The sequence below is a fragment of the Chaetura pelagica genome, unplaced genomic scaffold (genome assembly GCF_000747805.2).
Source record: "Chaetura pelagica isolate M959 unplaced genomic scaffold, ChaPel_1.0 scaffold90, whole genome shotgun sequence".
In the NCBI taxonomy this organism is placed as follows: domain Eukaryota; kingdom Metazoa; phylum Chordata; class Aves; order Apodiformes; family Apodidae; genus Chaetura; species Chaetura pelagica.
In genome coordinates this window covers 9,126,776-9,150,749 of record NW_009953496.1, presented here as the reverse complement: position 1 = coordinate 9,150,749, position 23,974 = coordinate 9,126,776, and the positions used below count along the sequence as shown (strand labels likewise).

The window sequence follows — 23,974 nt, the reverse complement described above, 5'->3', positions numbered from 1 at the left end:
CCTGCTGTCTTTCTGCATTCTTTTTCCTTATCAAAATGTTATCATACAGATGCCTATCTAAAACTATGATTATTTTACTGCTGTCTTCATTTGAAATTATGTTTTTTTCTTCTTGAATTACTTGTTTACTTTTGAATTACTGGCATACTCAAGACCTCATAAAATCCTTATTTCAAAGTTTGTATGAGATAAATAAGATGGATGTATTACTTTTTAAAATACGTGGAGATTATTTGAATAATGGCTTTTTTACAAACCAGAGTTCACTGTCTTCGTAGTTTGTGTCAAAGTAACATGTATTGTGAGAATAGCAGATAGATTTTATGGAATAGGACTAAAAAGTCTGGAAAATAAATAAGATTAATTTAAAATACACTGATTAAATTGATACATGTAAGTGCAGAAAAAATGTATGATTGTTTTAATATAATTTAAACAGTGAAATCATTAGTGATCTTCCTTTGCAGTCACTGTTGCATGAGGTATTTGTCATCAGCAGTAATTCTGAGTGTTTCCTGCTGGCTTGGGTTACAGTGTTTCCAGACTAAGTTTAATTAACTCATGTTTTTTTCCATCTTTGATTACTGGTTGAACTGATAAACATCTTCATATAACGAGGTTAGGAAAATAATACATAAGATGTAGTTTTTAAACTTTATGAAATGTGTGAATTGAGACAGAGTATATTCTATTACAAAATACATATAATGTTTTGATGTAATTTTCTTGTTACAGATTCAGAATATGAATAATATAATCACTTTTCCATTGGACAGTTTGCTGAAGGGAGATTTGAAAGGAGTAAAAGGGGTATGTTTATCTTATATATATATCTTATCTTATATATCTTATATATCTTATATATAGCATTATTGTAGATACAATAAATACATTTAGCTAGTATATTAATCTTATTTGATATTTTAATTTATTTATTTATGATATTTAATTTTTGGTATTTTAATCTTATTTGATGAAAGGCATGGGATACTAGAATAACTTATTAGCTTAATATACAGGAAGGGTTTGTTGTTCTTTTGTGAACTGAGTCATCCCATCCCTTCTGTTTGTGGTTTCACCTGGAGCATGCTCTTGACTACGTATACACAACAACATTTGAGGAGCTTTAAAAGCAGCCCTGAGATATAGAGATAAGCAGAGAAAGAGGTGAAAGGATTTAGATATTTCTTTAGTTGAGTAGAGTGTAGTACTTTTTTAAAAAGGCATATTATTTTTAATAGATTTCTTTAGCATTCTAAACTTACCTAGATCTATATGGAGTATTAAGAAAGATACATTAGACTGCTTGAGCATAGGATTTTTCTTAACAAAGCTGAAGTCTGTTTGTCCCCTAAGGTTATTTCCTATTAGAAAAAATAACAATTTAAGACTCAAATTATATGTTTATAACACATTTCAAAGCCTATAGCCAACTCATTTGGTTTATGCTTTGTTTACTACTGAGCAAACAGGAAGTGACTGGCAGCTATTGTTCTAGGACATTAAAGGAAGAAGAAAAATGTACATAGGCTAAAAATGGTCTTTGTAAATGTGTTTTTGGAGGATAAAGAGATTGTTTAGTAAGATAGGCTTATTAACTTAGTGTTGCTTACTTACCACATTTCATTCCTCTTGTTCTTTTATTTTTCTGTCAGAATAAATACACTTATTGCAATACAATGTTGCCTCATGTTCCTGACTTGAGAAAATAACAAAATATTGCTTTAATTAATTTCATACTTGTCGAAATAACTACCTGACATGTAAGAATTAGTTCCTAATCTGTAGTTGCAAAGTTTTTCCAGCATCTGACATTTTTTTTTGTAGTTGGCTGATCTCTAGCAGAACTGCAACTGTTGCATTTTAGACATCAGTAATATAATTTCACAACTTGTTAATTATATCCAAAAAGGAAAAAAATACAGGAATTTGGAAAACAAGTGATTCAACATCCTCACAGAATTGGTTATGTTGAGCTGTAGGGCCTATAGGTTTTTTATTAAGCCAGTGGGAAATTGATTTCTTTAGCTTTAGTGGGATGAATCGAGTCCTTAGCTAAGGTTATAACACAGCCTCAGGACAGGTGCATTTTTCTAGTGGAGTTAGAGGTGGAATGATGGGAAAACAGCTGATTTGAGTAATTGCACAGTGCTCTGGGGATGAGATGTGGTTATACCTTTTAAGGAGCAAAATGGAGCTACAAAAAACATGCTAGGGATGCTTTTAAAAACATGAGTGTATAAATTCTGTTTACGAGATTGTTTTTCCTCTGCAAGAGGCTTTTTACGCAATCCTTAGGTGAGATATTCAAGAAAGAGTAGATTCTGTTATTCTAATAGGTGCTGCAAATGGCTAAGGTGTCTCTTCATTGTTATATTCACAGTATTTTTCATGTGATTAGGTAATTATTTTTTTTTTTACTTTTTTCTGACAGGACTTGAAAAAACCCTTTGATAAAGCTTGGAAGGACTATGAAACAAAAGTGTATGTATCTTTAAAACTTTTATTTAAAACGAAGGTATAACTGAAATCTATAAAGGTCATTAAATACTGTTAAGACCTGAGGCAGAAGTCCTAACTGGGAAGCTGAGTTGTTTTGTTTTGTTTTCTTAAAACCTGGCACTGTGTGAAACTACAAGTGCACAGACAGAAACATTTCAAACTCTGTAATATACTACTTATTTAATGAGTTAATTGTTTTTTGTGCATGTGTGTTTGTGTGCCATGACAATTAGTATCTGTGGTAGACCTCTTTGCTTAATGAAGTTTCAAGTAATATGCATGATCTCCCTGTGCATTTTCTTCCACTGCATGTTGTTCTACTTCAATTGAGAGAGTTTTGCTTTAATTGGGAAATAATTTTTGTATTGCTTCCTGTAATGTACTACATGTGAAAGTCCACTGCCTTTTCTGCCTTCCTCTACTTTTGAAGAATGCTAATATAGAAAATGAAAAGTTAGCCTTCTGTGTGTTCATCCTTAAAATACCAAAAGTGCAGCAACATAATTATGCTTGATGGCCTTTTAAGCAGTTGTTGTTGTTGTTTTCCTTTTCCTCATCAATGAATAATTCACTATAATTAGCAGGTTTCTTTAGTTGAAGAGTACAGAAATTATATACTTTATGTCTGAATTTTTTTAAGTGTTCTAAAAAAAACCCCCAAGAGTATGCAAGTTAAGATTTAGTTCTGAATTTGTTAGCCTAAAACCCTTGTAATGGATCTGTAATGTCCCTGGCTCTTGGACACCTTATGAGACTGTGCCCAGTGCTGAGGTATCTAGGAACACCTTCTTTGATGCTGAGCCTTTGGCACTTACCAGCGAGGTGGTAAGGCTGGTGGAGGTGTTGGCTGCTACCATTCCAAAACTGCATATGATTCCAGATTGATGCAGTACCAGGAACTTCAGCAAGCAACATTTCATTAGTGCAGTTTGTTTAAAGATACAGATATTTTCTGCATTTAATGTCAAGGTTGCAAGTTTCCAGCAGATGTGTTGTGTACTAGAAGTGGATGATCACTTATCTGAGTCTCGTGAACTTTGTCTCATGTGTCTAGCTCATCTTACTGAAAGCCACTTGTTTGAAAGCACCTGATGCACAGTATAAACAGCTATAAAATCAGTTTTAATAACTTAAGTTATATCCAGCCAAATCAAATAAGTCAACAAAGCTCAGCACCTGAGATCAAATATAATTAATGTTGATACCTTTTAAATCTTCAAGTGGTTTAGTGCCCTATCTCAGGAGCAGTTGTTTCCTGACTTGGCCAAGTCAATTGTATCAGCACAGCTGATAGTCTCTGAAGTAGAATTTTGCTTTGGGTTTTATTCCTTATTCCAGTATTACCTAGATTGTGACTATTGGTTGAGTTTCATGTCACACATCCAGCATCTTTGATCTTCTGAGATGGTGCTGCATGTATCAGACCGTTTCTGATTATATGGGTTCAGAAGAAGCACATATGATGATGCTGTTTAACATAAATAGCTTGCAGATCCCCAGTCACTTAGATTGGCTGAGAATCTAGCACCATTTTAATTTATTTTTTTTCATCACACAAAATTATAATGATTCTTTGGTCCCCCTGAGTTGGCCCATCTGAAGTTGTGTGCAGTCTTCAGAAATTATTCCTGTAAGTGGTTTACTCACAAAAGCAACAAGTTTAGCAAGTTAGCTAAATTTCTTTATTCCTTTTGTGAATAACAATGAAAACAGTCTAGTTACTGCCTTCTAGACTAGGCTGGATTTTTGTAACATCCTGAAATACTGAGATAAACCTCCAGTGGGATAGTCTGGGTACTTGGAAGATTGTGATGGCTCCAGTGTTTTGTATTCTTAATACCAGTGAACAATCTCATTTGGTGCTGTGCCAGTTATCAGCTGCTGAAGTACTTAAGGTTTCTAATCATTGCCCATGGCAGTAGTTGATCTCTGAGGATGGGCTACAAAGAACAGTCCTGTAATTTAGTCTGCTGTTGTCTACCAGTGCTTGATTGCTGGATCTGAAAGCTTGTATACTTATGTGTAACTTACTGATCATGGCATTCCACAAAGTTTATGTGCTGAATTTAAAATACAGTTGCACACTTCTTGGACATATACCAAGAACACTCTTGCTGCTGGACCAAGATCACTGATGCATTCAGAATTTCTGATAGAATATTCACCAAGATGAGTATGTTGCAGTGATAAAAAGATTTGTACTTTTATCCTCAGTTTGATCAGAGCAGGCAGTCTGTTTCAGAAATATTTTCATTTGTTTTTTAACTTAGTTAAGGACTTGAGATGTAAAAATGGCCATAGAAATGTATCTGTACAGTTTTTTCCTTTTACCCAACAGTCCTTCAGAAAGCCTGCTTTGTGACTTTGCTTTCAAATAGTCCACCTGTTTTTTGATCCAAACCAGGTTCATTTTTCCACTGTAAGGAGATACTTATTTCCAGGTTACCAACTAGTTTCTGCAAGGTTTTTTAGTAAACATATGTGTCAGGTTATTCAGTATGCAAAAACTGAAGGTAGCACATGTTCACCAGGAATTTCTTTTAGATCTATTACCATTTTCTGTTATATTTCCAGGTGGTGGGCTGGTACAACTGCTGTGTGCTCTAATTTTTTAAGTGGTTAGATGAAAGCTCCACATTATTATTCCAGAGCTTAAAGCTCTTAGTCTAGCCTATTGGAATCCTTCACTTTGATCAAGAACAAAGAATCATCTTGAGGCTTGGGATAGGGAGCCTTGGAATTCTACATACAGGAAAATTCTTTAAAACAAAGGTTGTTTTTTTCTGTTGGGATGTTTGGGGATTTTTTTAATTGTTTGGGGTGGGGTTTTTTTTGTGGTTGTTTTACAATAGCAGAACTTAGTTATTGTGGCTGAAGTTTTGCAGTCAAGGAATCTTGTTTTCAGTGGAAGTTGCCTCACATCGACCAAGAAGCAGACCAATTTTTCTTAGTTCTGTTGAGTTCACTTTAGACTGGAACTTCTCTGATGATCCTGCCCCTGCAATGAGACTGCAGGACTTTTTACATCCTCTTGTGCATAAGATCAGTTCCCAGATAAGCTGAGATGTTGCCAGCATTTACAAATCAGAGACTGGAAGTTTAATGATGTAATTTAGAAGCTAGGTGAGAATATTAATTTGAGCCTGTATGTGTTCAGGTCATCTTCATTATCTACGTTTTGGACACAGGAAAACAGTGAAGTTTTCCTGGGTTGCTATTATATATGCCACTGAGGTTTCTTGAGATAATAACTATTTTGATTCTGTGGCTGTCCCAAGTGGATCTCAGCTTCCTTATAGCTGTCCATTTTGGTCATCTGTAGCAGTGGGGGGGATGCAGAGTCATTGTCAGAATTCTTAATTGCAAATTGAATTTCTCTGCTGCAATATCTTCGCAGTCTGTGTCTTAACAGAAAGGACAAAGGGACTGGGAGACCTAAACTCGCTCTCACCTACAGCTTGTGTTGCCAGAGTGGGATGGTGGATGTAGGTGTTGATAGCCAGAGGTCTGCTCAGCCTTTAATCTGTTGCCAAAGGTGATTCCTTGTTTGGCCTGTGACTAAAACCAGTCCTAAATTTATGCTTAGTTATCTTTTCCAAACATACTTATTCAAATATATTAACATATATGTTTTGTTTGTGTGTTTGTTTCCTTTCTTTTTCTTTTCTCTTTGGGTTAACAAACTGTTTGAGGCTGCTAGGCTGCTTTTTGTCTGCATATTCCTCTGGATCATATGCTCAAAGTCATACCACTCATCTGCATTTCCTAGTCACAAGTACAGACCTGTGAAGCTAAGCACCAGATATCAAAGTGGTATTTTTGTAGTCTGTGGAGAAGTGACAGTGACTTCATCCTCACTTCTGTCTTGGTAGGCTGTCAATAAAAGAAGGAATTGGAATATATTTCCCTCAATGTCTCATCTCTCTTACTTGCATCTCTATGATGACATATCAGGTGCTAATATACCCAAGTGTGACCTACTTGAAAAGAAATTCAGTTAATTAAAAAATTACATTTGTTTTGCTTTTTCCCCATAACAATTTCTGACCTGCTACTTCAAGCTCTCTGTGTAATTAAGTGTGTTTAAAAATTCCTATGTGCCTAGTCTTGATGGGAGAGTGATGTTAAGACCCATTCTTATGCTCTTGGATCACCATCCATCAATGTTGATTGTTGTGTAGCTCTTTTCCACTGTAGCTATCTTAATTTCTTGGAGTATTTTCCTGAAGATTACCTTAGCTTAAGTAACTCAGGGAAGCTGTATCCATTTTTCTTTACACCTTGGGAGTGTTCTAGAATAAAAGAGTAAGAGGAGCAAGTAACCCATAGCTTCATGCCAGCCTGCCTCAGTAAGAAATTGGGAACATCCTGAGGTGACATTCATGAATAATTCATTTTTTCTCACCATCAGTCATTAATATGCTTCACTTGAAGCCATAAAGATTTTAAAATGTTTTTAAAGTAGCTAAAAGCAGTGGATTTCTCTTAGGACCTCAGTTGGGTCTTTGTTTTCCATGTACGAGCGGGTGATGTTGCCTGCCACTGCAGCGGGACAAGTCTGGCTGCGTCCTTTGGGTAGGGCTGGTGCAGACTGGGCTCTTTTTGTTATGAGGCAGCTGCTTTCCCCAGTGTACTTAAACACTAATGGTAGACACACCGGGAAGCATATGCGGAAGGAGTACACATGTCATAAACTGCTCATTCTCCCAGCAGGCAGACTGTATTCAGCGAGGCAGCCAGCCAGATTTCACCCACGTTCTTCAGTTCAATCAGTTCTGTTGTGGTAGATTTTGAGGTAAAGGCATTGTATCAATTTTGCACAGGAAATAGAGGCATCAATGTACTGAAGCATGCTGTTCAGTCATTTTTTAGCTGAATGCTAGTGTCTGTAATCCAGACATAAACCTGTATTTCCTGAAAAGAAAGAAATGTTAATTTTTTTTTAAAATAAAGGTGTCCTGTTTTTAGGTCTGTAAATATATATTATCTTCAGAAGTCCTTTGCTAGTAAGTGTTGTGCTAATGCAATAAAACATAAATGCGTAATGAAAACTAACAAGTTTTTCTGGGAAGCCTGGCTCCCTCTACTCCTTTGTCATTCTCTGAAAGCCAAGCATGAGGTCTGCTATGCACTACTGAGTGAAGGGAACAAGTTGCTTTAATGTGGTTATGGGATTATAAAATCAAGGTAGTAGGCTGAGGAGCATTACGTTACTGTGCAGGAACACAAGCACTCATACCTAGCTACAACACTATCATTAATGATTTGTTTCTAAACCATTAGAAGTCACTGAAGAATGAACAAGTTGTTATTACAGTCTTCTATAAAGATGTTTGCATAGCTATTGGATTAAGTGACGATGTTTACTGCTTAGTATACTCTTATTTTAAACTATATCTAAAAGAAAAATAATCAGAAAATTCTGCGAGCTTTTGTCAAATTGCTTCTTCTGAGCTGCAACTTCACTCAGCAGATCATTGATATTCATAGATGGTAGATATTTCTGTCACGTTTCATTTTAAAGCATGTACATATGACAAAGTGGAGATTTATTAGAAAATCAAATAATAGAATAATAGAATCGTTTAGGTTGGAAAGGACCTTTGGAATCATGAAGTCCAACCATAAACCTAACACTGCCAAATCCATCACTAAACCATATCCCTAAGCACCACATCTACCTGTCTTTTAAATATCTTTGCTTGATAACCCTTTTGGTGAAGAAATTTTTCTTAATATCCAGTCTAAACCTCCCCTGGGGCAACTTCAGGCCATTTTGTCTCGTCCTTTCACTTTGTTCCTTGGGAGAAGAGACCAACTCCCACCTCACTACAACTTCCTTTCAGGTAGTTTTACAGAACAATAAGGTCTCCCCTTAATTCCCTCAGCTGCTCTCCTAAGACTTGTGCTGTAGGACCTTCACCAGCCTTGTTGCCCTTTTCTGAGTGAACTCCAGCACCTTCTTGTAGTGAGGGGCTGAGAACTGAACGCAAAACTTGAGTTGCAGCCTCACCAGTGCTGAGTACAGGGGCACTATCACTTCCTAGTTCTGCTGGGCACAGTACTCCTGATACAAGTCAGGATGCCATTGGCCTTCTTGGCTACTTGGGCATGCTGCTGGCTCATGTTCAACTGGCTGTTGACCAACACCTCTGGGCAGCTTTCCAGCCACTCTTGCCCTCGCTAGTAGCATTGCCTGGGGTTGCTGTGACCCAAGTGCATGACCCAACACTTGGGCTTGTTGAACCTCATACTCATTAATCTAGCCTGTCCAGATCCCTTTGTAGAGCTTTCCTACCCTCAAGCAGAACAACACTCCCACTCAGCCTGGTGTCATCTGCAAACTGACTGAGGGTGCACTTGATCCCCTCATTCAGTTCATTACTTAAGGTATTAAACAGAACTGGCCCCAACACTCAGCCCTGGGGGACAGCAGTCCATTTAACTCCATTGACTACAACTTCTTGGCCCTGGCCAGACAGCCAGTTTTTTACCCAGCAAAGAGTATGCCCATCCAAGCCAGTTTCTCCAGGACAATGCTGTGGGAGACAGTGTCAAAGACTTTACTAAAGTCCAGGTAAACAACATTCAGAGGATACTGCTTTGACCCTGAGACTTCATATTCAGTATTTTTGTTATGAAATATATGTTCTGCAAATGAAATGGAAAAAGCTTTGAATGGATCTGCAGATATTATGGATGAAATACTGGAGAGATCTGGATACATTTTGCTAATTCTGCCCTCTTCTCCCCCATTATCCAGCGCAGGATGGAAGAAAGGGAAAAGCCTTCCAGTATTTCCAAAGGGAAATTATTAGTACTTCATTCAGGACTAGGGTGGTAAGAGAGAGTGGGTCATGTGTTACTGTCAGCCTTGATAAAATAAGATGGGGGCTCTTTCACTGACAGGCTAGGATGCCAGAGGTGAAGTTGGAGATCTGACTAAAAAAGGAAGACTAGATAAACAATATTTGAAATGAAAATATGTAATATTATTTTGTCAAACAAAATAGCCTGTGGAAGCACTCAGTTTTCCAGAGTGCTCCCCATTCATGTCCGTGCCTTCCAGATGCTATTTCCATTCTCTGCACCTTTTCATGTACTTACCCAGACTCAGCCTGGTTTATGGCTATATGGGGAAGGAGAGGAACAAAGATGGAGTTGCTGCCCAGCCAGCCAGCTCAGTGCTGCTGCATGCACACAGAGTGTTCTAGTTGTTTCCTCTTGTTCAATTGCTGAAAATGAATACCAGTCTTCAGCATATTCAGCAGTAAATTAGGTCCTGTCCTTTTTAAAGTTTAAAAAAATAAAAATGCCTACTTTGCTGTTTATTTATACCATGATCTGTATGAGACTATTTATTTGAAATACAAATTAATATTTATATTTTAAAACAGTTGCTTTTTGAATATGAGCTGTAAAAATAGTCACCTAGTGGAAACTGAACTGGCAAGACTGACCTTTCTGTTGTGATTCTTCATCCTGTATTTCAGCTTTACTTGCCCATTAACACTCACTATGTATTAGTGTACTCAGATTAGCAAAGTTTTTGTGTGATATGTGCTGCATGAGCTTCAAGAACAACAGCTTTACAACACATTTGCTTCCTTCTTACTGCTTTATTGTTTTCCCAATTTTCTTACGAATTTTGCTTATTTGGTCTGCCTGGAAAACCTGAATACACTGCAATATTTGGAAATCCCTCAGTGTAGAACTGTATTTGCCAGGAAGATTTGGTTAATGTCACAGCAGAGTGGCACTTGAAGCTGAGTTGACCCTTGCATTTTGGTAGGAAACACAGCCAGCCTTTAGCACTCAGAAGATTGGCATGCAACACTGCTATGTGTGGGTTTTTTGCTTCCTTAGGCATTAAGTGCCCTGTAGTATAAATCAGATAGGAGGTAACACATTTCTGTTGGAAAACAACAGGTTAAGTTCTGGATTACAAAACTGAAAATATAGTTAGGTACTAAAACCATAAATAAGAACGAAATGCAAACATGAAATGCACCATCATGTATCTCTGGTACTGGTCATGGAGAGATGTTTTGGGTTTTTTGTAGAACAACTCTAAAGCTTTTGAAGTGGTGAAGCCCAAAGCTCCAGCAAATGGCTTCAAGGATGTCTTATTTCTCTGAATTACTTGGTAGATGCTGGTATGCTTTAGTCTTGGTTTAACTACTTTTTGCTTGTGGAGTGTAATGTATCCTTTAAAGTGTAGGAAGGACTCTTTCACTGAAATCTGTCCCTTTCTTTAAAAGGAATTCTGATTCTTGAAACAATGTATATGGTAATATTGTGCATAATGTTCAACTCTTTGACAATATTAGTTGTCTTTTGGCTTGACTAGCATTTAGAAACACTTAATGGCATGTTCATAAGCTCTTAAAATTTTAGAGGTGATTGTCATTCTGCGTTCAATTATTTTCTGTAAACAGTGAAAATACAATAAAATAGCAATTGATAGTTATTACAATTTACTCACATTTCAGTGAATTCTCTGGAATCATTAATTGTTAGATTATGGAAATGGAGAGAACTAAAACCATCCTGGATCTTTGCTTTGAGGTTTGACTTTTTTACAGCTATAAAGTATGATGTAATGTAAACTCTCCTAGAGTATGTGCTAGAAAGTAGCTGTGTATTTGTAATTTTCTGTGAATCTTTTTGTAATGGTTTATCTTCTTTGTTCATGGTTGATGTCAGGTTAATTCTTTTGTTTGGCCACTATATTTGGTAGCTACAAAATGGCATAATTGACAGTAAGTGGGTGAGAATACAGATATTTTTTTTATTAAAACAGAACATTATAGAATCGAGCTTTTATTCAGACAAGTGGAGGTTTTCAGAATGTTTATTTCAGAGAAGTGGAGCCTCCCTGTACATGTCTACTGCTGGCAGGAGAGGATGGGCTGAGAATGAGTGTGGTGCTGGCTGGATGTGCTGGCTGCTGGAGTACTGCAAGGGGCTGAGCTCTGCTATGCCTGCCAGTACTGAGAGTGCAGTGGGGCTTTTTGAACTGCTGTTCAAAATGTTTCCCTGTGGGGATGTTATAGGATGGGATTAATGGGTTTAATTCTCGTTTTCCCTTGCTGCTTGAGGTGTAAGAGGAGGTGGTTCCTCACTCTTGAGAAGTATAAGTGCAGAATATATTGTTGACTGGAAGTCCTTAGACCATCTAGGACATTTTCCCATAAGCTGTTAGGTTAATGTTAACATCAGGTTAAGAGAGCACTTGAGACATATCATCTTTCAGAAACCGAGCAGAGAGACACTTGACTGCCCAAGAGGAGGTACGACAGACCGTGTTCTTTGTTCTTCTCATCTGCTTCCTATATCCCTGTGTAATGCTTCCTCTTGTACAAAAGCAGTGTAGCATTTCCTCAGGAAGCTATTTAAAGAATTTTCGGCTTCTAAATGGTACAGCTAAAACTCTCAAAAAAAGTAAATTTCTTCATGTATTTTCTTTCATTAATATCTTGCTTCATTTTAGGCTTGTCTAACTGTCTAGTGTAATTATGCTACTGCCTTTAGGAACAATATGGATAATAACTGTAACAAATGCACAAATGTGTTTAGGGGAGTTAAACTGTATGACAGACATTGCTTATTCATTTATATTCTGCAGGAAAACCTATTTTATTCAGAACTCTTGGAAAATGTTAATGGAAACTTTTAGGGAATTAGGACAGCTGGTGTAGCAGACTTGGAAGTCTGTATCATAGCTGGCTGGCCAGCATTCCCAATGCCAACTGGCTCAGTAGCAAGTAGAGATGGCAACTGTGATTTTGGCTTAGGAAACCCTGTATATATAGAAGCTGACTTGATGACAGGCAAGACTCAATAAATCTGGTGACACAATTGAACTCTGTTAACTTCTGTTTGGTCAGTTGGGATTAAACATCCTCCTACATTTTAAATTAAAATGAATTATTTTGTTCCTGGATATTTTTTTCTTCGATGCAAGAGCTTAGTATTTTCCTCTCATTTAGTATCTTCCTTTGGAATATGTCAGGACATTATTTTAACAGATGATTGAATTAGATTTCAGCTACTGTATGTCATTGCTGATCTTTAGTCATTGTCAAATTTCAAATGAAATGTCATCTGGAAGTAAGTCATATGCAAAACTACAAGAGTTTGGCTCTGCATCTGTCAATAGATTTTGTGAATAATCAGATTTCCTGAGAGGCTGTGGATTTCTCACTTCATTGACTGATTCTTTGCCTTACAGTACAAAAATAGAGAAGGAGAAAAAAGAGCATGCTAAGCTGCATGGGATGATCCGTACAGAAATAAGTGGAGCTGAAATTGCAGAAGAGATGGAAAAAGAAAGAAGGTTCTTCCAGTTACAGATGTGTGAGGTAAGATTCATCGTGAAACTCATATTGTTATGTTAATAGGGAAACTCTGAAAAACAAAATTGTTTAATGGCAACTGTAATGTTTAAGGGAAATGCCAAGTTATTAGTGGACTCCATTTGCTAAAACATTTTTTTTTAAATCCTGATGTGCTTACTCTGCAGGGAATTTAGCTATTTTCTAATGTCACTTAACAAGTAAATTGTAGAATAAATAATGCAAAGCTCAATTAGACACTAAGAGATCATAATAAATAAGTTTTTACTCTACTGCTTCACTATAAGTTATTCTGAGCCCTAGATCATGCTCTGAATTGCTCCCTAGGCTGACAGCTGTTGCATTATTGTAGGAGAGACTCCTACAGTGTGGAGTGTTGGGCTGCTGCTGAAAAATAAAGACACTAAGGGTGGAACTCAGTTGTCTTTCGGGATCATTCAGAAAGTTTCTACATTGAAGTCTTTGTTATTTTGCAGATTATTAAATGTGATGTGAATATTTTTTGTTTGATTCATTTAAGGGCATGTCAGGTTCCATGGTTGGGAAAGTGGCTGTGTTATTTTTCTATGCATTAACTAAAAAACATACTATGGGTGTTTCTTCTGTTTTTACTAGGATGATTAGAGGTAATTCGACTCATACACCAGAATAGTTTAACAGCAGTTGTCCTGAATACCACTTTTAGTAACTGCATACACTGATACTTAGCAGAAAAGCTTCACATTCCTACAGGGAGTCAGACTGAAGTATTCAAAACTGATTAAGGGACTTGAGTACCAAATAAACATGTATATTGCCAGCTAATTACCCATATGTGTCCTTTCTACCAACCAGGAACAGATGCTTCTCTCTTCCTGTGTCGCTGGGAAAAGAAGTTTATACTTGGTTACCTCTGAATTGTCATAAAAGGAGACTTTGTTTCTGCTTTGTTAATAAATCAGAAGTGGGATATATTAAGGTTGTATCATAAATACATGCTAGTTTTCTATAAATTGTAAAAGTCAACTGAATACCAGATGCCTAGAGCTCCATTTTAAATTTACAGGAGCTAGAGAGGTGATTCTTCTAACTAAATACTATTCTGTGCATGTCTACATTTTAGCTAATCATCTTTTCACCTGAACCAGTTAAAAAGCTGCAACATGGAAAGCTGGCACTTGAATACTGCTTTATTCAAGTGGGTTTAAAAAATTCAGGGTGTAGTGCAGGTAGAGGGAAACCAGATGCATTAGAGTATTGCTAAGAAGACAGTAATCCTTAAGCTTGGAGGTCACTGTCTAAGCAGGGGTTAAAAATTGTTGCAATTTATTGGGCAGTTCAGGACTCCTGTAAATTCTTGGTCAATCTTAAGTCTGCTTGCATGGCTGACATCTTTTGTGCCATGAGTTCAGGGGAGAAGCTGTCACTTAATATGGACTTTGATTGTGCCTGATGCAAAAGGACACTAATTCCACCATTTTTTAGCTGACAGTAGATTTTAGAAAATCTCCCACTAAGGGATAATTTGCTGTAATAATGGTGTATATGGAATTAATAGAGAAAACAAAAAAAATAAAATGGCAGATTTTAAAAACTGTTAAAATTATTCCTCACTATTTTGAGTAAACAGCTTTCTTCCTTAATGACATTTATTTAAGCAATGAATTTAACAACTAGTGAGATAGATACCTGAATGGGCTGCTAGGTTTAAGAATGGGTTTCTAAATTTACTATACTTTTATGCTTCCTACTATACTTTTATGCTTCCTTTAGCACAAGCTTCCACTAGGAGCTATGAAGGATATTTTAGCAATTTGGAGTAATCATAGTGAATTATCCCCACAGGGTATCAAAAATCAGCCATGACAACATTTGCTGTTGTGTGATTAACCCACTAAGCCACTGCTCGGTTCATTCTCTTTTAGGTTTTCTAAATATGCAGCTGGTAAAGCTTGTTGGAAAATAACTGAAAATAAAATGTAAACAAATTATGGTAGCAGTAATAATTCATATCATTTGTGAATTACTGTTTTTACAGTACCTGCTGAAAGTCAATGAAATCAAGATTAAAAAAGGAGTGGACTTGCTTCAGAACTTGATCAAGTATTTTCATGCTCAGTGCAAGTATGTTTTAGTTTTCTTTAATACCTACACGATAATGGTAGCAGTGTTTTGTTTTAAACTTTTGACATAATCATAACACTTTTCTAGATTTTTCAAAATAAATGTAAGATTCAGCTGTTCTTGCTTATCTTTTTTGACAAATTGCTTTTGTCATAGATTAGTTGTTGCTTTTGCTACTATTTCCAAAACATATAATGGGGTTGAGCTAGTCCCATGGAATGTAATTGTCTATTCCAAAGGAGTGCTGCACAGTAATCTGGCATATTTCATAAACTACTCTGGAAACAGATGTGTTAGTTTGGTCTGTTAGTTAGTGATCCATTAGTTCTGATGGGTTCTTTCGAGTATATCTAGCAGTGATCTAAGTTAATTCTGTGCTCAAAAAAAATAAATTGCTAAGGCAGTGGGACAAGCTACATTGAAAGACTCAATCTTTATCTAATTAATTGAAGTACTCAGTAATAAAACACAAAGCTCTCATTAGAATTATGTCTTTTTAATGGTAGTCTTGCAGATCTATAATATAGCAATAAAGCCATAGCTGTACAGTTGAAAGAGATGCTGTTAACCCATTCAAATCAGTAAGTTTTCATCTTAAAAGACCGATCTGCTTCCATGTAGGATTTTTCCCTATATAGCTATGCTGCTTTTTAAATCAGTTTAAATTTGTAGTATATCATTCACCTGCTCTGTCTATTTAATAAGATTTCAACGACGTAAGTTCTGTGTTACTCTGTCACTTTCTTGTCTGCTTCCTGGACTGAAAATTTTTTCCGGTGCAAACAGTGCAGGAATTTTTAATCAAATGTGTGTGTAGTTGCTGTTTCTTTAAATCTATTTTTCAAATATCCACTTTTATTTTTATCCTTTTTTAAGCTGAAATATTTTGCATAGATAACATTTCTATGCCAACAGAAAAATCCATATGCTACAGTAAGATTTAGCATATTCAGTTTACATACAGGCCATAATTAATGCTTGGAAAACAAAGAGGTTTTCATGTAGCAGAAGGTTTGCATCAGATGTGACATTATTTGATTCCAAGAAGTCACAATTATTTTATATCTACTAGAGCTTTTGCTGTTCTGCAAATGAATTTTGCATGTTCTGGGCCTTCAGAAAGTGGGATGAGAACCTGTGCTAGAGGTGAGAGGGAGGAAAACTTATGTGACAGTGGATTGTGGCAGTTGTGAACCTAATTGGGGATGTTGTATATTAGAATAAACTATGATGGAAATAAAGAGGTGATCAGTCAAAGATGCTTTAAAAAAATGCTTAATGTTTTGAAATTTATGGTATGACATAATAATATGCATCTCTTCCTTTGGCAACTTTTAAAACCAAAAATACAAAGTAAAGTTTAATAACGGGTTTTTTTGTTTTTATTTTTAAGTTTCTTTCAGGATGGTTTAAAAGCAGTTGAAAGTCTCAAGCCTTCAGTTGAGACACTCTCGACAGATCTCTATACAGTGAGTAACAATCTCACATTTGTGTTGCAAAGTTACTTTTTTACAGTAGAACTGTGATAATTTTTGGTTCAGGTTGGCTGACTGTTTTAATATTCATTGTTTTAAGGATTTGAACATATTTTTGAGTAAAATTTTGTTCCAATATCATATCCAGAAGCCTTAGTTCAGGACCCCACTGTGTAAAATGTTAGGAAAGTGGATTTTGCTCTAAAATCTTTACTGATTAAGTGGAAAATAACATATTGTTTCAAGTTGAACACAAGGAAGCAAGGACAGTGTGAGGCGTTATCAGAGTCTTAACCCAGTAACATCCTAGCCATTATCAGTTTTTCTGAAGATATAGAGGAAAATAAATTGATCACGTTATCTTTTCTCTTTGTGTTTTCATTCTTCCTGAACATTTCTCAGAAAAAAATGAACCAATTAAGTAGGAAGTTTGGAAGAACTACATTGAAAAGAAATGATAACGTTATTTTTAACCTGTGTTTTTCTTCATTCAAGATTAAACAAGCACAAGATGAGGAAAGAAGACAATTAACACAGCTTAGAGATATTTTAAAATCAGCACTCCAGGTTGATCAGAAAGAGGTGAGCATATAAAGTGGTTTAACTTTGGAATGCCCATTTTAATTTCTTCTAATGTAATGTTAATATTTGAAATAGAGATTCTAACTTTTACCAGACATCTAATTTATTTTGTTTATTCATCTTTGTTTTGATGCTGATACTGAATGTTTCTGACAAAAGCAGGTTCTTTTAAACTTAATTCCCACTAAAAAGAGAATTTATTCTTGTAATCAGTATAAAAAAATACCTAAGATATATTCCCCTGTCTGTGGACTAACAGGCAGTGGTGTCTATGTTGCTCCAACTGAAAATGGAACAACTTTGGCAGTATCAAGGAGAACCTATCAGTACAATGTTATCTCACAATAATACTTCAAACTGTATAAAGATTATGTAAAACTTCAAATCAAAACCCACCTCTTGTGTCATCTGCAAAAAATGACAATTAAGTTTGCTACTCTGCTGCAAGGTGCCAGTTTTCAAACATGCTGGGTCAGTTTTGCAATCTAGCAAGGTGTTTATTGAGTTTCAGTTGTGATTGCTGTTAGATTTAAAGAATTCTGGAGTAGTTTTGTTTGACAAACTGAATTGGAAGCAAGCATTTTGTGTATAATCTAGTCCTAAATATTGAGTCTACTTTTGTTTCAGATTGCGTGCTTCCTCTTCATATAAATAAATGCCAGCCAGCTTCCTTTGCCTGGCTGCTGGGCCATGAGTAAGTGATGAATGAGCCGCCTGCCTCCTTTTCAGATTCTCTTACTGAGAGGGATCACAATGAAATAGTTTAGTCTGTAGAGCTCAGACTTCCTTGATCTTTTTCTGGTATTCCTTTCATCTTCCTGTACAGGCTCTGGTGACTCCAAGTTCTGGTGGTCAGATGATGGTTGTTGAACAACCTAATCTAGTGAAAGATGTCCCTGGCAATTGCTCAGGGTTTGGATTAGGTGATCTTTAAGGTCCTTTCTGACTAGTTATTCTATAACTTGCTGGTAGGCATTGAAATGGCCTTAAACACTCTTCACTTTGAGCTGTTCATTGTTACAATGTGACTTTTTTGATAATGGAACATTATATACAAAGTTCCATACACTTTGCAGGCACTTTCTTAGATTCTGACTCATATTTAGGACTCACTGAGGGGTGCATTTGCTAAAAATTTGCTAATTTGAGCTCTGTGGAAGGAAGGACTAGTCATTCTGTTGGATACAGTGTCTAGTTTGGATTCAGCATTGACTGCTCACTCCCAATAAGGAGGCTTTGCTGCTTAGCGTCTGTTAGCAGGCTTCCAGTTTTATTCAGATCTTTATTAAGGAGACATAGTAGAAGCAGTTTAGAGTTCATGGTTACTGGTAATGTTGCTTTTCTATGTTTACCTGTTTATCAGTGGTGCTGATATTAAATGTGTATGGAAGATGTGGTGAGCATACATCTTTTCAAAGACTGAAAAATGTAATAATACACATTATCTACTTTTATTGTATTTAAAATACAACAAAACTACAACAATTTATAAGTTTTTTAAGTGCTTTATGCTATATTAATATTTTTTAATTCAAATTTAGATATAGATGCTTACTTGCAGAGCATGAGAAGTGCTATAATTTCATTTTTAAAGTTTTTTGAAGACATCAGTTAGTCTGTGGGATGCCAAACAATCCTGGTATAATTTATTGTACAACGCACTAATATTATTCTTGTTGCACTGTAATTTCCTTTACTATAACTGATTTATTCTTTTTTCCTTCCTGAAATGCATTTACATTTTGTGACCGAAGTCTAGGAGAGTAAGTGTTACTATGTTTTAATGAAAATAGTTGGCATGATTTCCATTCAGATTTCAAGAAACTGGATTTTTCCTCTGAGCTTTTTTCTGTTGGTATGAAAAGACTGGTTCTTTTTTTTTCTCTTCTATTTGTTGCATTACGAAAAGAAAGAAAAAAAGTTCTTAGATTGTTCTTGGGAAGTAAAATTGCTGTAAGAGAAATTGGTGATTTCACTTTCTTTGGGGAATTAAATCCAGTTGCTTGATGTTATGTTCTTGCAAGATTTTTAAGATATATCTATTTTTAATTAAAATGGACTTATATATGAAATAATAGAATGTTAACAAATATTGTTTCTGTTGTATTTAAAAAAACAAAAAGACACAAACACTCATACTGAACCTTTTTTTTTTTTTTGCCTGTATGTATAGTTTTCTCCTTCACAGACTTTTCTCAAACCTGGTTTGTATTGAAACTTCATTTTGAAACATCATTGTGTGCACTCCTTCATAAATTTTAATTTTTAAATGTTTATTTTGCAAACAGTAGAGCTCCTACAAGTTTTGGGGTTAACATCAAAGTTGTATTGCCTTTATTCCTCTCTTTCCAGCATCATCTTTGAGGGTAGCCTTACTGTAGTAGGTTAGATTAGCTTCTGCTTCCTCTACAGCTATCATCAGTTCAGGCCACTGCTAAACAGTGTACATTTTGTAGTTTTGGACAAAAATGATAGCTGTGCCATACGAGAGGCTGCCTGCCAGGGGTTCTGGCAGATACATCTGTTGGAGCCTCTGTGGAGCTTTAATAGATAAGGGGTGGATCTCTGAAATGTATTTGTGGCAGTGTTTGTCTAGGTGCAACAGAAGCTCAGGCCCTTGGAAAGTTGTAAGGGCTTTTTGGCAGCTGTAAGCACAAGAGTGAGCCAGACAGTCTAAAATCCTGCTTCATGTGAGTTGTAGAATGGCCAGCCAAAATTTGCTGAATATAGGTTAAAACACCTTGTATGGAAAGTTCTGTTTTGTTCAAATAGTGGAGCTGATTAACAAGTTTTTAGAACCTTTCTTATCAGTAGTCACAGACTATCTTTACAGAATATGGTTTGCACATTTCTTTCATTTGTAACTATGCTATTCTGCTTGATTTACATGTCAGTCAGTCTTTAGAAGAAATAATTTCAAACCTCTTTATGGTCAGTGAAGTGGTTCACTATAAACATGCTGCAATTAAATGACTCACTTATTTCTTTTGTATGCCTATCTGCATTTCAAAGCTGATAAAGTGGACAAAGTTCAGTTTCTTAGGCTTGTGTACTTCAGTGTGTTCTGTTCTTGTTATGACAAAATACTCCGAGCTTGGTATGTCCTATATCCTGCAGGGATCCATTTCCTCCCATAGCTAATATATATTGTTCCTGCTCCTCCAATGAGGCCATTGAGTCTGACCCTGTTATCTGTGATTTCTAATCCTGTTGTGTGCAATATGCAAACCACAAATAAGGGAAGATCCTTTGGGGAGCCTGCATATGGAAAAGGCATGCTGAAATTGCCCGGAAGGATGTTAATTGTGATGGTGATTTGTGGTATGGCATCCTGTCTGTTAGGAGCTAGATGGAAATCATGAACTTGCTCATCAGAGAGCTGTGGAAAACCATCATCTGGCAATCACGTTGGACAGACACTTGACATGGGCACAGCCTGAAATGGGATTTTAAAGTTGAAAATCTCCTTGTCTGGTTCTCAATTCCCTTTCATGAAATACTATTAAATATTTTAAAGATACTGTTCATAATAATGAATGTGTGGAAATACACGTTAGTTACAGCAGCTTCCTCTCTGGTTGAAATAAGGCAGGAAGCTTGTATTATTGGCCTGCCAGTTTGGCCAAACACAGCAGCTGAGCGTAAACAACAGCTGAAGGGAGGTAGATGAAATGCAGCAGAAAATATTCCACAAAAACTAGCAACACAGTCTGAAGTAATGGGAATAGTGCTATGGGCAGGTGTTGGAGGTCACCTGAAGTCTTTACGTGATTGACGACATGGAGAACTGAAATTAAATTCCTCTAAGGCCTTTAATCTTGGGAATAGATTTTCTTTACTGACTAATGGGAGGCAGAGATCAAGACATTGGTAGGACACAACAGGTAGTGTCAGATCAGATTTTCTTCAGAAGTTATGCAGCACTTCTTAATCAGTGAGGAGAAATTCTTTTTAAATGTTGTTCTGTTTTTCTAGTGGACAGCCAGAGTGCAAAACCAAGTAATTCCGTGTAAACAGGCTGAAGAGGAATGATAAGCACACTCATTTAAATATGAAGGGATGCTTTGTCGGGCAAGGACTTTTAACTGATGGTTTTGTAGTGACTTTAAAATCCTCAGGTGAATGTTGTAGCTACCTGTTCAGCTTCCTGGATCATTGTCTGAGTGACAGGGAAGTGGGCACAGGTTGCTTTTGCTGTAAGGGACCACCAAGGAGTACTGCAGCCTTGCCTTCAGCTCAGCTCATGGTTCTCAGGACCACTTAGGTCCAGCACTGCGATGAGCCTGAAATCCTGCAGCCTGGAAGTGTGGAGTCCTAAGTGCACTGACTGTGGTAGCTCTGTCCCTACAGTATTTTGGACTTGTAGTGTGTCACTACAGTTGAGAAGGGTCCTGAATAGCTTTGGCTGCATTAGTAGCTCTGGTAGCAGAATGTGCTGCTGCAACCTGTAAACAGGCATTCATTCCATCTGATCTGGCATTCTCTGGGGAAAAGGACAGTCCAACAGTGCTCCTGATTTTTTGTTGGTCTTTTTATCCTGCTTATAACCAGAGATGTCTTGTACTTATAATGAAGTGTATGAAGCTAATTATAATTAGAGAGAAACTATCTTCTTAATTCATACTCTGAAGATTATTTTATTTTACCATGTGCACACTTAGAAGATCCAAAATAGTATATCTGAGGCACACTATCTCATGTTTTTAGCAAATGAGATTTTTAAATCAAATTATATCTTAATGGCTCTTAGGGTTTAGCTTATTGATAGCTCAGATAAATAGTAATTTCAATGAGCTGTTTTCTTTGTGTTTGTTTTTTTTTTTTTTTGTTCCTTGTTGTACCGTTGTATAATAAAAGAGTTGTTACTATCCATGGAGGCTTAATGGCTCTTAGGGTTTAGCTTATTGATAGCTCAGATAAATAGTAATTTCAATGAGCTGTTTTCTTTGTGTTTGTTTTTTTTTTTTGTTCCTTGCTGTACCGCTGTTATATAACAGAGATGTTACTACATCCATGGAGGAAAGATCATAGAGAAGAAAGCAAGAAATATCATAAGTACTAGTCACTGTTACTGTATGCACTGAAAAATCCATAACATTGTGTTACTGCTGCTAATACAGCATGACACATCAGATTCTTCTTTATCATGTTCTTTTTTAAGAAGTTGTACTCTTGTATCAGTGGGTCCTGCCTCTGGGTAGTTCTGAAAGCAGTGTGAAGGGTTTAGTTAATCCTTGTGTCACTTCCTCTCCCAGGATTCTACTTTGTTCAAGATACTTTGGTTTAAATTATTATTTCTTCACAAATAACTTCTGTGTTTTCCTGTATGCCTCCTGAACTGTGTTCCCTGGAGGTCTCTTCTGCTTTTCAAAGAATGGCTTGACTCAGTTTTCACACGCAAAACCATTTGAAGTTTATGCTTGTAATTTTTTTACAGTGAAAGGGTGCACTAGGAATTGCAGGTAATAATAACCTTTATTGTTTGCACATTTCAGTGTTTGCATGAGTTGGAAAGTCCACTGTTCAATTAATTTTTGGGTTAAAAAGTTATATATAAAGTCCAACAGTAAAGCTTAAAGAAAGGACATAAAAGAATTTTGGCAAGAGCTGATAATGGCTACTCCTCAAACGTTTTTTGTGCCCTCTGATGAAAGAAATGGATCTGATTCTTTCTCATTGAGGAGGAAAAATGTGCTTCTTTGGCCTGTAGGATTAGAGCAGGAAGGAAAGCCTCTGAACCTCATTAGTAGGGGGGATGTTTTGGTTGAAAGTGTGGAATGCATTACAAATTTCTGTTCTGTATATTTCAGGAATCTCAGATTCGTCAGAGTACAGCTTATAGTTTACATCAGCCTCAGGGAAACAAGGAGCACGGCACTGAACGAAATGGTAGTCTGTACAAGAAAAGTGATGGGTAAGTACTCCTGGATTCTACTGAAAAAATAAATAATTATGTCTTAAGAGCTGAAACAATGTAATATTAAATATATGAAAAACTGAGTCACTTTTTTTTTCCCCCCCTTCAAACCAGAATCAGAAAAGTGTGGCAGAAAAGGAAGTGCTCAGTTAAAAATGGTTTTCTTACAATTTCCCATGGTACAGTAAGTATTTGTTTACAGTATTTTCTGTATATGGTTGCTAATACAAAAAGGCAAACTATGCTGGTCTATATTTATAATTTGGAATTAGTTTGGTTTCTGGTGCAGCATTTTGAATATGATGGATACATTTTTTAAGGCAGTCTTTCAGAAATATATCAAGAGATACAGAGTAGCTAAAAATACAACTGTTTTAATGTTCATGACTGTTAATGGGGAAAAAATGGTTTTTTTAATGATTCATTTAGTTCACGTAAACTGTTCATACTTAACCAGACTATCTAAAACTATACAAATTGTAAGTTTTTCTTTTTGAAAGACATGGTTGGGCGTTAAGCCATCTTTTACATATGTGTTAAGCAACTTTTTATATTTCTAAGATGAGCTGAGAGAGTCCTGAATCTTTTCTCTCCTCCAGATTTGCTGCTATATGGTAATCTGGTATGAAGGTAGCTTTCCTGGGGAGTAGCTGTTGGAGAAAATCAGCCTTGAAGGCAACTACTACCAGAATTCCAAGAGAGAGAGTTAAAAGTCCCTCTTTCTTTGCCACCAATATTTGAAACACGTTAACAAAATGTTAATATTTATACTTGAAGTTTTAAAACTTTCTACTGCCATATTTTGCACCTTCTACTCTTGGCTTTGAACTCAGCTGTTTTTCTTTTCCCGTAACTTTTCTCTTTTTTTATATTGCTTTCTCAAAACTTTTAAGGAAGTTTAAGGCAAAAATCAACTCAGTGAAAGTATTTCCCATTCTTGGGCTAATAAACAGTCCTGTTGCTTGATCCTGTTATGAACTGTTCTGTTCTTCATCCTGTTATGCCTGTTGCTATGACTACAAGTTGACCCTGGCAGC

The 23,974-nt window shown here is 36.3% G+C and overlaps 1 protein-coding gene across 1 annotated transcript in view; it reads left to right on the top strand.

Annotated features, from left to right (window-relative positions):
- ASAP2 (ArfGAP with SH3 domain, ankyrin repeat and PH domain 2) overlaps positions 1–23,974 on the top strand; it is a 144,741-nt gene that overhangs the window by 89,926 nt on the left and 30,841 nt on the right. The window contains 8 exon segments of the mRNA XM_009999239.1: positions 736–810; positions 2,435–2,484; positions 12,737–12,866; positions 14,878–14,963; positions 16,357–16,432; positions 16,934–17,020; positions 22,831–22,934; positions 23,052–23,121. Of these exon segments, the coding sequence (XP_009997541.1) occupies positions 736–810; positions 2,435–2,484; positions 12,737–12,866; positions 14,878–14,963; positions 16,357–16,432; positions 16,934–17,020; positions 22,831–22,934; positions 23,052–23,121 (678 nt within the window).